The sequence below is a fragment of the Hydra vulgaris genome, chromosome 11 (assembly GCF_038396675.1).
Source record: "Hydra vulgaris chromosome 11, alternate assembly HydraT2T_AEP".
Taxonomy (NCBI): domain Eukaryota; kingdom Metazoa; phylum Cnidaria; class Hydrozoa; order Anthoathecata; family Hydridae; genus Hydra; species Hydra vulgaris.
Window position 1 is genome coordinate 6,813,123 of NC_088930.1, and position 18,947 is coordinate 6,832,069.

The 18,947-nt window shown below is 28.3% G+C and overlaps 1 protein-coding gene across 3 annotated transcripts in view; it reads right to left on the reverse strand.

Annotated features, from left to right (window-relative positions):
- Positions 1–18,947, reverse strand: part of LOC100209856 (116 kDa U5 small nuclear ribonucleoprotein component) — a 46,292-nt gene that overhangs the window by 17,460 nt on the left and 9,885 nt on the right. For all 3 annotated transcript variants that reach the window (XM_065809938.1, XM_065809940.1, XM_065809939.1), the window contains exons 7-13: positions 12,032–12,114; positions 11,867–11,941; positions 11,640–11,731; positions 3,008–3,135; positions 421–627; positions 182–268; positions 13–71 (exon numbers count right to left, since the gene is read on the reverse strand). In XM_065809938.1, coding sequence (XP_065666010.1) covers positions 13–71; positions 182–268; positions 421–627; positions 3,008–3,135; positions 11,640–11,731; positions 11,867–11,941; positions 12,032–12,114 — 731 coding nt within the window. The remainder of the gene's footprint in view (positions 1–12; positions 72–181; positions 269–420; positions 628–3,007; positions 3,136–11,639; positions 11,732–11,866; positions 11,942–12,031; positions 12,115–18,947) is intronic.

Genomic DNA, 18,947 nt, shown 5'->3' on the forward strand with positions numbered 1-18,947 from the left:
AAAAATGCTTACCTTGTTAAAAGCAGATACAAGCGGTGAAGGTATGTGTTTAACGCACATGTCAACAAATCCTAAACAGTTTTTCTTTAATTAATATAACCAATTATCATTATTAACTCATAAATTAATTTGAATTATAAGTTAGGCCTACATGCATTTTAGTTAAAAAAAATATGCTAACCTGTAAACTCTCCAAAAAACTTTTTACAAACTAATCTTAAAAGAGGATGAATGTTCATGTTTAACTCAGACTTTGTTAGATAAATACCTGAAAATTATTTCAATAAAAATTATTATAATATAATACAGACTTTTAACTATAAACTATCTAAATAAGTTATAAAGTAAACAATATTTTGATTAATATTGAAATAAAAAAATTTATAAAACCCTAACTAATTTCTCAAGATTATACCCTACCTAATTCGTCAAGAACTTGTGGCAAAGTTGAATCAACATCCCCAACTACTTGAGCAAAAAGCTTGTACATTGGTTCCAATATAAATTCCACAAATGATCGCGGAGCAGTTGTTAAAGGTGCTTTTTTTGTAAACTTTCTTGTTTTTTCATTGAAGTAAACATCTCCCCAAAGCCGCTTTGCAAATTCAATATAGTTTACACCGCCACCTTTAAATTCAAAAATAAAAAATATATAGCAAATTATAATTGTTTAAATTTTGTACAGAAATATATATAACAAATTTATATATGTATAAATATAATATATTTATGCATATTTATAATATTATATGTATGCAATGTATGCCCAGCAAAAGTTTCTGGTCACTTAAAGTTTTGATAATTTTTTACCTATATTAACTGATATTAAATTTTAAAATTCTCTATAATTCATAAAATAATTTAATTAAAATGTGCTAATGTGTTAAATAAACTTGTAATAATTGATGCTAAATTTTAAAATTCTTTAGAAGCCATAAAATAATTCAATTAAGATGTGCTAATGTGTTTTTAATATTGAAATGCAAAATCTGTCTTCTTTATTTTTGAATTATAAATATGCTCTAACATACTTAGTAAAAAATTTGTAAATAAAATTCAACTGTTCTTTTATCATCAAAGTATATTTTTGTTGAAGTTAATATAATATATTGGATTTATACATTAATTTAGTAAATATTTTATATAGCTGAATTAAATTTGATATTTTTTTAATTTCTAGTTTATAAAAGTGCATTTTGATTATTTTTAGACTAAAATTTTAGAAAATAATATAAAAAGTCAAAGAAATGTAATTTATCACTAGAAACACGTTTTTCAATTGTTGCTCTGGTAAATGATGGTCATTCTACTAGATATATCCAAAAATTGTTGAAAATACCACAATGAGCAGTGAATGATATTATTTGTCAGTTTAAATTTACTGGTACAAATAAAGATAGGAAAAGAACTAGACATCCTTGCAAAACATTAAAGGCTGGAGACAAGTCAATTATACTCTCATGTAAACAAAATAGACAATTAACAGCCCAAGAAACAATATCTAACTTGAATGCTGCTCATAATAAAACTATTTCAGAAAGAACTGTAAGACGTTGCTTGAAAACTGTTGGCTTAAATGGCAGAGTAGCTTTTTGAAAACCTCTTCTAAAAACAATAAACATGAAAAAGAGGCTTCAATGGGCTCTAGCACATTCAAATTAGACAAAATAAACTGGCAAAATGTATTGCAGATGGACGAATTCAAATTTATTGTTTTTGGAACAAAGCAATGGATCTATGTGCGACAAACAGCTACTGAAAAATTTCATCCACAGTGTATAAAGCTTAGAGTCAAACACGGTGGAGGTTCAGTAATGGTGTGGGGCTGTTTTGCTATTAATCAGGTTGGTAATCTCGTGAAAATAAATGGAATTTACGATAATGGAAATCATAAGATATTATATAGACATGCTGTGCCTTGCGGAAAGCGTCTAATTAGTCACGGGTTCACCATGCAACAGGATAACTACCCAAAACACACATCTCAATACTGCGCAAACTATTTGCAACAACTAAAAAAGAAGCTCACGAAGAACTCAAAATTATGGCATGGCCCCCACAATCCCCTGATCTCAACCCAATGGAGTTGGGAACAACTGGATCGTGAGGTAAGAAAAGAGTGTCTAACATCAAAAACTCATTTAAGGTCAATTTTGCAACAAGTGTGGAATAATATTTCTAAAATTAATTTGGATAATTTAATCAAATGTATGTAAAACTTGTTTTTGCAGTAAGGAAAGCAAAAGGTGGATTTTTCAATGAAAAAAAAACAAAACTTTTGCTTGTGTTATATTGCATAAACTTGTTTATTTTTATCATAGGTTTAAAGACGCTGAGTAATTTGTAATTATTTGTAATGATATTTGGTTAATTTTAATTAGATAACTTGTTTTTTTTATATATTTTTTTACAACTAAAAGAGTGACTGGAAACTTTAGCAGAGCAATGTGTGTAATGTAGGTAATGTATTTATGTAGGTAATGTATTTATGTATGTATGTACTGTATGTATGTATGTATGTATGTATGTATGTATGTATGTATGTATGTATGTATGTATGTATGTATTGTATGTATGTAGGAATGTATGTATGTATGTATGTATGCATGCATGCATGCATGCATGTATGTATGCATGTATGTATGTATGTATGTATTTGCAATAAACTTTTCAAATTAACTAATTTTAAATTGTTTCTATTATATATATATTACATTAACATATTATAAATATATATACATATTTATTTAAGAAAAAACTTTTTGTATATAGTACCATATATAAATAAAAAAAATATCGAAAGCGTCTGACAACTATAGACCAAATAAAATTACAATTCAGTCAAACAACTTTGCCAATAAAAAAACAATTTTTTTTAATCAAGAGTTACTTTTAATAGCTTTTTTGAAAAGTAACTAATGAGTTTAAATTTCTAAAACAATTAACAATTTTTTAAAATGAAAAACAAATATTTACAAGAATAACTAATAAATGGCAAAAACGTTACCAAAAGTATCACAGTATAACTTTGAAAAAGATGCAAGTGTAAAACAAAAACGGTAATGAGCACTTGCAAAGCAGACATTTCCAAGTAGTGGTGACATAATGATATTATCTTCTCCTTCAGTATACACACTGAAACAAAAACAAGAATTCTTTTGTCAGTAAAAATATGCTTGAGAAAACAAATAAAAACACTCTATTTAAGACACAATTATGTAAGATCATTTGTTCTTTAAAAAGAACTCTGGGGTTAAAAGCTAAAAGAGGGCTGAGAGCTAATTATAACCACAATTTAAAAAAGCTTTTAAATTGTGGTTATAATTAGCTTTTTTGACTGTATTAGTAATGCTGTAAAAAAAAAATATTTGGTATGTTCAAACTGCCAATGCTATCAATATCTACATGATGTGTTTGAGTAAGATGGTGTCCAACAGTGTTGCTGTCAAAATTACCTCACAAAATTGCTTGCGCTTCATGTTGTTTCTATTGACTCACACTTTTGATACTTTACCTATTTATTTTTTTTTACAAAATTATCAATATGTTTTTATTATAATTGTTTTAAAAGTAAAGTATAAAAAAGAAATAGCATCAGCTAGATTTAAAAAACAATAAAAAAAATTTATTTTCCCCCTTAGCCTTGGGAAGGTGAATAACATTTAAAAGCATACATATACTTTGTACTTTGCATATTTTTATGTTTGCTATAAATATATACTTATTTGTTTGTGTTAATGTACATTAATTATCTAAATAAAAAGTATTAAATAATAATAAAAATTAAAAAAATTATAATTAATAATAATAATTACAAACATACATTTTATCTTTACACTTTCATCTGCGTCATTGAGTTAAATTTTTTAGTTTTTAACCTATTTTTTTGATAGACAATGTAACATGTTTACCACAATCAGATTAGACAATGAGCTCGTCAGCGCAAAGTTAAACAGTCATAAAATTATTAATTAAGCTAATAACCATTATATTACTTAAAAAAGTTTTTTTCCTTTTTTTTTTTTAAAGTAAATCCTTTTTTGATTTCTGTAATAGCCCTAATAGTCTAAAATCATGATTATAACCTATGTTCATATTTTAGTCAAACAATAATTTATTGCAAACAATACCCAAAATGTATTGTTTTGCAATAAGTGTTTTTAATTCTTTAAAAATTGAAATTTATAATTGTTTAACCTGCAGGCTATATCTTCATTTATATTACTTGGAATCTACATTCCAAGTAATATAAATGAAGATCTAAATAAGTTTTCAGTATCAGAAATAAGAAGACATTCAAAGATATTAAAAAAATTTAAAAATAGATAAAGGAGTTTAACTAAAGAAAATGATTACTTTAAACATAAACAAATATTTCCAATCCTTTTCACAAAACATTTCAAAATTTGTGATGACAATAATGCAGAAAAGTTGGCAATTAGTTTGCCATTTAGATTCCTCTAAAATAATTTTTATTATAACAATTATAACTTTATATATAAAGGTTCAATGATGTTTTAGCTTATTTTCTAGACACATTCTATGTATCATGAAAATATAAAAAAAATATACATTTATTGATTGACAATCTTACGTCTTACTTATTCCTTTATTTAGGAGCAATAAAATTATTAAAAATAATTTTTATTAACTTTGTATTCAACTTTTGATTTTGAATAATTAGAGACAAAAAAAATTTTGTAATAATTTAGAAAACTTTTAATTGTTACCATTTAGCTTGTTGCTAACAAAGTTTGAATAGACAGGGTCCAGAAGACATGACAAGAAGAAATAATTTTTCTAACATGTGTGTAACAAGTAAAGCTAAAAATAAGCCTACAGTAACATTTGTTTTAACATCAGTTTTGGTCCTAACACAACAGCCGAATGATGTGAAAATACCATCTCAAGAAAAATATATTTATATTTGTGTTCATTTAATTAAGATCATAAACAAAAAATATTTAATTTCATATTAATAAATAATTAAAGATTAATAAAAAAATATTTAAAAATATACATGAATGCTTTAGACTTAATTAGATATTAGCAAGTATTAACTAAATGTTTTGTATTAAAAAGGTCAAGGTAAAAAAAAAAGAAAAAGATTTTTAAATTTTAAAACAAATGTTTGAGCTTAAGAGCTTTTCAAGAAATAAATAGTAAACAAAAATGATAAGTAAATATTGTTAGGTGTATTGCTCTGCATATGTTCATGTGGTCAACCTTATGTTTTTTAGGAATGATTAAAACTTTGCATAAAAGAATAACTGATAGTGAAAAATAACAAAGAAAAATCCAATGAACTAGTAAGAAAAAAACTTATTATCATTGAAAGCCAATCTGATATTACAAAAAGCTATTTTACAGAAGCTTTTTAATAATAGTTTGTTTTTTATACTTAAAAATTTTTCTTGTTAAATTTTTACACTGACTAGATTTTTCTTTTCTCTTTACCACAACCATCAATATTTATCAATTTAATCAAAAATTTCAGGAAACATCCCTTAAAATATAGTTGAGAGGATCTTTGCAATTGTTTACCTTATTGTATTCTTATTAGCCTGTTTAACTAAAATACAAACAATTTGGTAATAATTTTGATTAATGAATAAACAACAACAAAAAAAACTATATAAATATATATATATATAAATATATATATATATATATATATACAAAATATATATATGTGTATATATACACACACACAGTGTTTTGCAGAAAGATGTGCGATCACAATTATATGACCACGCAAAAATAACTTTGTTTTGACAACTTGACCATGGCGCTTGATTTCAAAACTTAAAAATGCGCTAAAAAAACTTACTTAAACATATCTAAAAAAAAAATCTTAACAAAATAAAAAATAAAAAAAATACTTAACTAAAGCAAAAACACAATATATATATATATATATATATATATATATATATATATATATATATATATATATATATATATATATATATAAATAAATATATACATATATATATACATATATATATATATATACATATATATGTAAATGTATATATATATATATACATATATATATATATATATATATATATATATATATATATATATATATATATATATATATATATATATATATATATATATATATATATATATATATATGTACATATATATATTGATCAAATTCAATGGAAATTAGTATCGAGTAGGGCCTCCTTTAGCCTTGGTGGCCTAGATGATTTGGCATTGCGTTGATCAAATTTTGTGTCTCTTCTGTTGTTATATTATCCCATGCCCTCATTATAGCTTCTTTCAAGTTGTCTTTGCGTCTAAATGCTCAATTTTTTTGTCCAAAATATACCACCAATTTCTATTGGATTTAAGTCCGGATTTTGAGATGGCCATTCCAAAGCTGTTATTTGTGTTAAAGCATACCTTCATTTTCTCAATTGTCAAAGAGCATAATTTAATTGGAACCATTGCTAATGTGGCTGGTAGAGGACAAAAACGCAAGACCACTAGTGCAATTGATCAAAATATCATTGATGTCATCATTAATGTGAAGAAAAATAGATTTGTTTTGACAGCTAAACTAGCTTTAGAAATTCAAGAAGATCATAACATCACAGTGACTCAAACAATCAGAAGTCGTATAGGAGAACAAGGATATAGAGGTAGAGTGGTTTAAAACAAACATTTTTATTTTCTAAACAAATAAAACGTCGATTGGAACTTGCATCAAAGTAATTAAAAATGCTGATATCATATTGGAAATAAATTTTGTGGTCAGATAAGTCAAAATACAATCTTGTCTCATCGGATGGAGTCCAAAAAGTGTGTTTAAAAAAGGAGAAGCTTATAAATTGAGTTGTTTGCGAGGTATTGTAATGCATGGAGGAGGAAATGTGATGGTTTGAGGTAGTATGAGTTGAAAAGAAGTGGGGAAATTAACATTTATTGATAATAAAATGGATGCTTCAATGTATTGTGAAATCCTCAAAGCTAACTTGCAACCATATACTTAAAAATTGAGAATAGGAAGCGATTTCATACTCCAGCAAGATAACAATACAAAACATACTGCTAAAAAAGCGAAGGTATACTTTGACATAAATAAAATCAATGTTTTGGAATAGCCATCTCAAAGTCTGGACTTGAATCCAATAGAAAATGTGTGGCATATTTTGGATAGAAAAATTGGCGAACAAGCATTTAGACGCAAAGATAGAAATATTATATATAATATTTCTATCATATATTAAATAGTCCCTAATATTATCAAAAAATATATATATATTTTATTAAGTATATTATGTTGGGTCTCAAAAGAAACAACATTTAAAAAAAAAATTACTTTTAATAAAAATTTGTAAAAACACCAAATGAAGAAATTCTTTTCTATAAAACTATAAAAATGAAAATAAAAATTTTTTTTTGTTAAAAGCAAAAGTTTTTAACCCATAAAATTTAAACCAATAATCTATATATATATGGTGTTTAATATTTTTAAATTTTTTTATAAAATTTAATTGTTTTGAGACCCAACATAATATAATTTTGAGAAAACTTTTTATTATATAAAAAGTTTTCTCTAAATTAACCTGGGACCTGTTTGATGTTTAAGGATCTTGTGTAACCTCTAAAAATGCTTTAAATCACTTCAAATTTTTTTACCAAATCTTTTTTTAGGTGGATAAAAATGAGAGATATCAATGTGCACTTTTTAAAAAAAAATTGTTTTGAACAGTGAGTCAGAATTCACTTTAACTGTAAAAGTTTTTATTTTTATATAATAATGGTTTGTAAAGAATTTTTGCAGTATATACTAATTTAATGATGATAAGTTGATAGCTAACATTTATTTTTGAAACTGTTGACTCTGCTATATGCTATTATAGAATAACTTACACTTGGTTTAATAAAGAAAATTTAATATTATAACTAAAAAAAAATAAAGTAAAAAAAAATAATTATAAATTCAAATGCTTGATATTTATTTATTTTTTTAAATGTGAATTTAAAAATACCTCCCCAAGGCTGAGAAGACCACTACAGACAGGGAGGCTACTTAATTGTGGTTATAACCCTCTCTCACTCTATAACTCCGAAACACAAACCTTGGATAACAAGGCCACAGAGAAACAAGTTGAGCACTGTACTACCAGAGATGTGGAGGGAATCTAACTCGGAACCTCTCGCTCGTGAAACGAACACTCTACCACTACACCACTACCGCATTTTATAATATGATATATAAAAAAAAGAAGAATATTTGTTATATAAAATCAATTCACCAAAAAGGACTCTAAGAAGTTCTTAAAGACCTTATTGCACCTCTTATGCCCCTTACTAAGCATGATAAATGGCAAAGGCATTCAATCTAGTAGGCCCTGCAGAATATAGTACCATGAATACATGTTCACAGATTGTTTCTTTTTAAGAGATGTATTAGCCAATAAGAAAATAATTTATAATTTGCAGTTTATATTTATAAAAACAAATATTTACACAACTGGGGCTAGAAGATAAACTTAGTTTTATCACCAAGCCCCAAGTTTCGATGCACAATTCTCTAAATTAAGATGAATCAATTAGATATTCTGATGATAATATGCACAAAATAAAATGCTAAATCTTAATAATACTGACATCCAGTTGAAGAACTTCAGCAGTCTTCTCTGTATTTTAAAAAAGCCTTTGACCAATATTGCCATTGTTTTAAGATCTTGAAACACCAGATCTAGGTATATCAATTAAAAGCCAAACTTCATCAATACAATTCTGTTCAATTAATGTTTTTCTATCTTGAATAATTTTTTTTTTTTTTTGAATGATTTTTTTGATGGTTATCATGTAGTCCACTCGTTTATTGTTAATTTACAGCTTATTTTGAGAAAGTATTCCATAGTTCTGATCCAAGCATAACATGAAGAGTTAAAAACCCATTTTAAGTTGAGCCCAATTTTAGTTAATGGAAGATATTTCAATGTGTTTATGACAATCTTTTTTTTTTTGGATCGCAACCACAAACTGAGCACCATGGTGACAACTTTGTTGCTGTGGGTAGTGGTGTGGCAACTTTCCCATCCATTATTGCGATTTTAATTTTGTGTAGAACACCAAAATTTCTATAATTTGTAGTAAATAATATTTCAATTGAGATAAGGAAACCATCTTCTTGAATTATTTGAACAGCCGTGGTGCAGTAATTAGAGTTCTGGCTCAGAAACCAGAGGTCCAAGGTTCGACGCCAGCTCTAGCCCAACAAGTGACATTGGTACGGAAGGAGGCGTGAATTTTGTGTTAAATGCTCTACCGTGGTGCTCTGTGATAAGACTGTCAGGACTTCTGGGAGCACCTAAAATAACTACCAAAAAAAATTATATCTATGGCTTCTTCTTTTATAGGCAAATCTTTTAGGTCTGCAAAATAAGGTAGTCGGATGAGGGTTAGACCAAATAATCTTTTTTAATCATTACTATATCCAGATAACTGCAAAGGTAAAAAGCAAGTGAGGAATTAGCTTCTTCTGTTTTATTTCTCTGTTGTTATTTGAGTATAAAGACTAGTTGATCTATCAAAACCAACTACTGGACCTTAGTGATATCAAGTGATTTCCTGCTTAGACTCTTCTACAGCTTGTGGTCTAGACAACATAACTGTTATAGTCTTGCAGAGGTGTTCTCGGTAGCTGTTGTCTATACTTTCAAAACTAATTAACAAGTACTTATCAGAGTCTTGTTTTTTCTAGTCTGCTGGAAAGCAGTATCTGTTATCCCTATTTTCAAAAATTCAGCTATCTGACTTGTCTAACTACTGTCCCATTAACCTTTTTCCTATGATGAACAAGGTTTATAAGACTTTAATTAACAAATACTTAATCAATTATCTTGAATCTAATAACTTACTTTCTGATCATCGATATGGATTCCAATCTTCTTGTTCTACTGATGATTTGTTAATGGTAATAACTAATAGGTTTTATTGTGTATTAGATAGGTGTGGAGAGACAAAGGCTATCGCTCTCTGCATTTCTAAAGCTTTTGGTAAAGTTTGGCATGCTGGTCTTTTCCATAAACTCTTCTTACAGTGTATCAGGTTACATCTTTAAGATTATTGATCATTTCCTGTAACTTCAGGGGATCCTCAAGATTTTATCCTTGGCCTTATACTCTTTTTAATTTACATTAATGATCTTTCAGAAATTCTCACATCTAAGATGGCATTATTCGCTAATGATACTGCCATTTATTCCTGTCTTGATCAGAAGCCAACACTCTCTGATTGCTTAAAGAGGGCATTTGAGCTTAAAAAGTATCTCACTTCTGCTACAGCATGGGGCTCTTAGTGGCTGCTGAACTTTAACTCAGATAAAACTTCCTTTTTTTTAGCTAATCATTATTGCAACAATTTAGATCTTTATATATTTATGAACGGTAATGTACTCAATGAGTCATCTATCCTTTGTCTTTTAGGATTAACTCTTACTTCCGATCTTTCTTGGAAACTATATATCAAACCCATTGCAAAATTAGCAACCGCTTAAGTTACATCTTTTATTGTGCTTGCCACTTTCTTACTCAGAATTCTTTTCTTTATCTCTATAATCCGTCCTTGTATGAAATACTGTTGTCATATTTGGAGTGGATCTTTGAATGATGGCTTTTCTCTTTCTCAACCTTCAACCATTGTCATTATGTTGCTTCCCTTTCTTTTTTCTACAAATACTAAATGAGCGCTGCTCTAAAGAGCTAGCATCGTCATTCAATAAAGTCTCATACTTTTTCTGTGACTGTTCCTAAGTCTTCCGAAAATTCTTATTTGTGTAGTAGTAGTTTTTCCTTGAACATCAGGTCTTTAGAATTGCTCTCTTCATCTTGTTTTCCTGATTTGCAATCTTTTAATCTTTTAACCATTATCTTAATATTTATAAGCTTTAAAAACTTCTTTTCTCTTCCAGTAATTTCCAACTTTAATAGTGGTTGCTTGCAGTCTTTTTGGAAGTGAAGATGTTAAAAAAAAAACATACTGTGTAAATTTCATTTGAAAGCACATGGTGTAAATTTCATTTGAAAATATGTGTTGTAAATTTAGTTTAAAGATTGTGTAAATTTCTACTAAAATTATAAATAAAACTTAATTAAAATTAAATTTCATTTAAAAGTTCAAGACATAAAGAAAATAGTATGAAATATGAAAAATTATAAGAAAAGTGTAAATGGTTGTTTGGATAAAATTTCTGACATCACACTGAAATAGCATGCTGTCGGGGGCCTCAGTACATACATCAACTATCTTATAACCTGCTGTCGCAAAGGAGTGCCACTATATAGACTGAGGGTTTGGAGTTGGGCAGCAATCCATTTTTTCATTATTCTTTGCTTTTGTAATGAAATATATAATAGTTAGCTTTCTCTGAATTAAATATTCAGTTTAAATTGTTTTATTATTTTTTTGTACTAAAAGAACCCAGGAAATTTTGTTTTTTATTTTTCAGTAAAAAAAACCTGATACATTAATTAAAACAAACATGAGCAAAGTTTGAAAATTGAAAATAACCAACTTACTTAAGCAAATTACCATGACAAAAACAAAAACTGAAAAAAGAAAATTATGATCCACAGCAAAAAAATATAAAAATGTTTACTAAAGTTTACCTTAAGAGTGAGTTTACTTCATCGATTATATGCTTTAACTTATAATACGCATCTGTAGGGGGCAACTTAAGTTCAAGTATAAGCCTGTCAATCTAATATTAATAAAATATTTAATCAAAAAAATAAAATAATCTAAAGTCCTAAAAAATGCATGTTTAGAAATACAAAAACACCAAGGTATAATATTATCAATTATTCCTTATTTTAAAAAACAAAAATGATTATACCTTGTTTATACAAATGGTGATTGCTAATTTTTCTTGAACTGCATGCTTGAGAAGTCGCTCTACATTCATCATTACCTAAGAAATATGTTGAACTTGAAAATATTTGGTTTCAAAGTAAATTTTAGAAAAAAAAATTCAAAAACAAAAAGGCAATAAAATTATTACACCATCAGCAGCGTCAATAAAAACAACAACACCATCTGATATCCTTAAAGCAGCAGTAACCTCATCAGAAAAATTAACATGACCTTGAAATAAATAAAATTTTAAGCTACATTCATACTTATATTTTTGTTCGAAAATAATTATAAGATGTTAAATATACAATAATAAACTAAGTATATTTATATAGAACGTGGTAGTGGTGTAGTGGTAGAGCACTTGCCTTATAAGCAAGAAGTTCTGAATTTGATCCCCACCGCATCCCTGGTAGTACCACACTCAGCTTGCTTCTCAGCACAGCGGCCTTGTTCATCGAAGTTTGTGTTTCGGAGTTAAAGAGTTGTAAGAGGGTTGTAACCACAAAAAGTAGTCTTCTCGAATGTAGTGGCTCTCTCGGCCTTGGGAAGGTGAATAATTAAAAAATATATATATTTATATAATATATATTTCATATGCATTTACTTTTTTTTTTTAAATTTGATGTGTATAGTTCCACAATTAAAAAATTTAATGTCTATAGTTCAGACAGATTTGCAAAGGTTTGGACAGGTTTTTATTTTTAATTTCTTTATTAATTAAAGATTTATATACATACATATATATATATATATATATATATATATATATATATATATATATATATATATATATATATATATGTATGTATATATATATTAAAAAAAAAAAAAAATATATATATATATATATATACATATATATACATATATATACATATGCATATATGTAGTGGTGTAGTGGTAAGAGCGCTCGCTTCATAAGCGAGAGGTTCGGAGTTCAACTCCCACCACGTCCCTGGAAGTACCGCGCTCAACTTAGTTTCTCCGCGCAGCGGCCTTGCTCGGAAAGGTTCGTGTTTCGGAGTTAAAGAGTTGAGAGAGGGTTGTACCACGAATAACAACTAGAAAAAAAAAAAAAAAAAAATGAGTAGCCTCCTCGACTGTAGTGGCCCCCCTCGAGCCTTGGGGAGGTGAATAATCTAAAAAAAAAAAAAAAAACAAAAAAAAAAATATATATATACATATATATATACATATACATATATATATATATACATATATATGTATATATATATATATATATATATATATATATATATATATATATATATATATATATATATATATATATATATATATATACAGGGCTTGTGATGAAGAAAATTGTCAAGCGTGTTATATCGCGCTCGTAAAATTAGAAAACGTTTTCATCAAGCGTGATTATGTGCGCTCGAAATAATGTTGGCGAGCGCGATCATGAAAATTGCTGAAGGCGATGCTCATAAAAAGCTTTTTATTTTTTTATATCTTTTTTTATTTGTTACATAACTCTTTCGTCAAAAAATGTTTGAATTAGTATCACACTCATGAAACTACTTCAACGAAGTAGATTTTTATACTTCCAAACTTCTTGTATATTGTCAGATCGCGATTTTATTTTTAACTATTTATGTTATAAAAAAATAATATCAAACAAAAACAATTAACAAGCAACTTCTTATTGATTTTGTATTAAAGTATAATTTAGTGACTTAGTTTTGATTCGTTGTTTTGATATATGTATTTTAGATGTTGCGCTGTAAACTTAATTAACGGTTTATGGTTTTTATATTTCTTGATATTTTTTATTCAAATTAATTATTTAATTTTTTTCTAAAATTTCTTTTTTAAATTACGTTTTTTTTTATCTTAAAAAAATAACACAAGAATAATTTGAAATAATAATAAATTAGAAATAATAACTTTCCATTTAAAAAATGTTGACGTCATTACTTTGTTTCCTTTTTGAATGCGATTGCGAACATTCTAAACAACAGAATCGTGTTAAATTTGAGTTAAAATAAATAATAGTTAATAAAAAAACCTATACTATAAACAAAAACTAATTTTAAAAATATTATTAATATTCATTTTTATTATAAACGATGTGTGGAATATTACAAACAATAAATCAAATAAATCTTACTTGACATTTTCACAAGATTAAAAATACTCTGCAGTTTCAATTTTCTTATAGTGGTTTTCTAATTTTCTATTCTTATTTTATTTGCGCATTTTTGTATTCACATTGTGTTTCCACGTGCACATTCCATAATTGAAATTAGTGACTATTAACGACTTCAAACTGCTCTTTCATTACGTTAGTGCAAAAGAGTACGACGTAGTGCTTTTTATATTTTATATTAGTGCTTTGATAATAGAATATCTTTAATAAAAAATCGTTTTTAAATATTTTATGAAAATAAAAAAATATTCCCTATTGGACGAGCGTTACTTTATACACTTGTTATAAGCCGAACGAGCGTTGTTTATTGCGCCAAGAACGTTTGAAAATACCGTTTACGGGCGCGTTTTACAAGCGGAGCGCGATTGCGCTCGCTTTATCACAAGCCCTGTATATATATATATATATATATATATATATATATATATATATATATATATATATATATATATTTAAAAATGTATTTACTTTTTTTTTTTAAATTTGATGTCTATAGTTCCACAATTAAAAAATTTAATGTCTATAGTTCAGACAGATTTACATAGGTTTGGACAGGTTTTTATTTTTAATATAATTTCTTTATTAATTAAAGATTTATATATATATATATATATATATATATATATATATATATATATATATATATATATATATATATATATATATATATATATATATATATATATATATATACATATATGTATGTATATATATATTAAAAAAAAAATATATACATATATACATATACATATATACATATACATATATATATATACATTAGGGTGGCCCTAATTTTTGAAGTTTTAAAATATCATTGTCTGACCCCTCAGATGAGTTCCAATATATAAAAATATAATTCAGGCCAAATATGAGCAGGATTGAACAATATTTAGAGGTGGCTCAACTTAGCTTTAGTTTTGTGAGAATACCAAAATCGGCGAAAAAAAATTTCAGGTTCTTTTCAATAAATGATTTTGAATATTAAATGAATAAATATATTTCAATCAATAATTTGAACTAGATATCATGTTTCAATAATGTACTAATCTAAAAAATAATTAAATATAAAATTATAATAAATATAAAGGTAATAATGCATAAAAAAATGTTCTTCAATATATCTAAATAAATAATTTATAATTTTCCTCAGTAATTTTATTAATTCATAATTTTCTTCAGTCATTTTTTTCAGTAAACAAAACTAAACATGTAATATAATTTAATATTAGCACCTATTGGGCATCTTATATAATATTTAAATAAATCTTGTGCTAGTTCTTTGTAGCCATCTTGTATTATAAATTTCTTCTTCTACTGTTGTTTGTTAATTAATCAAAATAAAATTTCTATTTAATAGTTATCAATAATCACAGATATTAGCAATCAGCAAAGGTTAGTATGTCAATTTAATTATAAAATATATTATGTTATATATATAATTATATGAGGGAGTCTGTATGACTGTAGATTTCGTTTTGTATTATTGCATGGCATGTCAATGGCATGTGTAATTTTGTAATTTGTTTATGCCAAAAATTGCATAGTTTAATATTATGTTATAATATTATGATGATTAGTATAAATCTGTTTGGCATTTTCAGATGGCATTGCGTTCACAAATTTATCTTGTTAGCCCTACTGAAAGAATTGAAGGTAGTAAATTGCCATCAGGGAAGCAGATTCTTGGTCACTTTCTACATCTCCACAATGTTTTGAAAGAGGGTATTCGAAAGGCTGCAACCTGAAAGTTGAAGATTTCTGGTTTCGAGCTAAAAATCCAACCAGGCATCATCAAGATTCCATCAAAAAGCTTGAGCAATTATTCTTCGAGTGGAAAAGTCTAAAGAAAAACAAGAGCCGCAAGACCGAGACTCAACAAACATATGAAACCGCATTTTCAGCCGCAATAGAAGAACTGTTCGACATTGCACATGCTGACGCCATGGAGCTAATTGAGAATCAAGAAGATAAGGTCTTTCTGGAATCTCAAAGAAAAAAGGGACGACCTGGCTGCATGGGCGGAATCGATAAGGTTCTGCTTCAACAACAAAAAAAGCAGAATGAGAGAAAGCAGATATTGCAAAAGAGAGTACATCGATCTCAACTTGATAAAAACACCTTGCTAGATAAAGCTGTGTTGGAGAGCAGCAGCGCTGATTCAGAAGAAAGTCAGTCTGAACCTGAAGATGAGGATCCAGTTCTAAGCACAAGTACTGTTACTCCTTCTTCTTCATCACGAAAGCGAGGACGCCAAAGTGTTGTTTCACCACAGCTGGCATCTATGCTTGATAGAAATAAAATGAGCGACAGGGCTGCTATGATGGTCATCGTTGAGGCTTCGAGGGCTCTTGGACAAGACGCTGAATCACTCGCTTTGAATAGATCAACCATCCAACGACTCCGTCGGAAACACCGACAGCAAATTGCCTCCGGAATCATTCAACATTTCAAGCCAAATACTGCTCTTACAGTACACTGGGATGGCAAGCTGATGCAAGATCTGACTGGAACAGAGAAGGTGGATAGGTTGCCCATTCTTGTCACAACAATGGGGAAGACAAAGCTTTTGGATATTCCAAAGATTCCTGCAGGTAATACATAATGGTATAATATATAATGGTATAATATATATGCCTACTTTTATTTTAGTTAAATGTTTTTATAAATTTCGAAATCATTTATTATTATGAAATGTGAATGTGAAATCATGTCAGACAAACTTTAATAAAGACTACTATAAATTACTTTTTAGGCACTGGACAAGACGAGGCCAAAGCAGTCTATGATGCTATCCGAAAATGGGAGCTGGAAAACTTTGTCCATGGTATGTGTTTCGATACAACCTCTTCCAACACCGGTCGGCTGCCTGGCGCTTGCGTTCTTCTCGAACAGCTACTAGGGCGGCCTCTACTGCACTTTGGTTGTCGACATCACATCATGGAACTGGTATTGGCTGCTGCTTTTTGTGTCTGTATGGGACCCAGTAAAGCTCCGGAAATACTTGTTTTCAAACGATTTCAAGCACAGTGGTCATCCTTTGACCAGGAAAGTTATGAAGATGCCTTTTCGGATGATGTTGCCTCAGCTGAACTCTCCGAAGTCAAACATGTAATCATTGTTTTCTGTGAACAGCAGCTGCAAGATCATCAGCCACGAGATGACTATCGCGAGCTGCTCAAACTGATGCTCATCTTTTTAGGAAGAAAGCCTACAGATTGGAAGAATTTTCGAGCGCCTGGGTCAATGCATCAAGCTCGATGGATGGCGAAAGCCATTTACAGTATAAAGGTTTGGCTGTTTCGATCACAGTTTAAGCTGACCTTGCGAGAGTCTTGTGGCCTCCTACGTGTGAACATATTTCTTGCAAAGGTTTATATCACGTTCTGGTTTTTGGCGCCTCTGGCTTACAAAGCCGCTAGGAATGATCTACAACTTATTCAACAACTCCAGGCTTACCCTGATCAAGATATTGGTGCCGCAACATCACGCAAGCTTGCGGGCCATCTTTGGTACCTGTCAGAAGATTTGATCCTTTTCAGCCTCTTCGATCCAGAAGTGGATTTCACTACGAAGCGCGAAATTGTTAAAAGATCATTAGAACAGGAAGGAGAAGAAGTACCTTTGAAAAGTGTCGTGGTGGACTTGGCGACAGTACAACAAAAGACGCTTCCTGATTTTGTCTCAAAAAGAAGCAGAAACCTGTTTTCTATTCTGGGCATGCCAGATGGATTCCTGGCTGAAGATCCTGAATCATGGAACAGGAGAGATGACTTCAAGGTTGCAGAGGCAATCGTGAAATCCCAGGCAGTAACAAACGACCATGCAGAACGAGGAGTTGCCTTGATCCAAGATGCAACAAAGTCTGGCCGATTTAAGAGCGAAGAACAGCTGCAATATGCTCTGCAGGTTATCGAACAGAACCGGGCAAACTTTCCGAATGTGAAAAAATCCACCTTACTTCACAATTAACTAGTTCAACTAAGTGAAGATGTGTAACTTTGTGTATTCTATTGTTTCTGTGTTTGTCTCTGTAATTAAGAACTGTTTTTAGTAGTTAGAATTAATTTTCTGTATGAAACTGATGGCAAAATGTGCTGAATTCTGTCACAGACATCAAAAATTTGTATATGAGAAAACTTTGACGGCGTTGAGCTACCTCTAAATATTAATATTTTTTTATGAAACTTTACACATAATTTTTTTGTATGAAATGGAACCATTTAAAATGGTCAGACTTAACATTGCTCTTATTTAATTTTTTATCATCATATAAGGGCCCCCCTAATATATATATATACATATATATATATATATATGTATATACATATATATACATATATATATATATATATATATATATATATATATATATATATATATATATATATATATATATATATATGTATATATATACATACATATATATATATATATATAAATATATATATATATACATATATATGGGAATTAAAAGATAAAAATATTGATGATTTTATACTGAATTGGTCCATCCTTAAAACAGCGCCTGCATATAACAACATTTCCAAAAAATCTATACTATGCCTACGAGAAAAATTTGAAATAATTACACATGCAAACAAGAATGTTTATGAAACAAAAAATCAAAATTAATTTCTAAATGCAGGCACAAAAATAAGTTTCTCCTAAAAAACTATAAAAATAAATGAGCTCAAAAAATAGTTACAATAGGGCCGCCTTTTAAAAAATTTTTTTCTAAAAAAGCATAAGTAATCATTTCTAAAGAATTCTTTTTATAATAGTATCAGCAAATTCCACAAATGTGCAACCCTTGGATTTAAAAGATTGGGGGTCGGCAATATTTTGCCGACCCCCAATCTTTTAAAGGTTGGCATCAGGTTGGCAAAAATTATTTGAT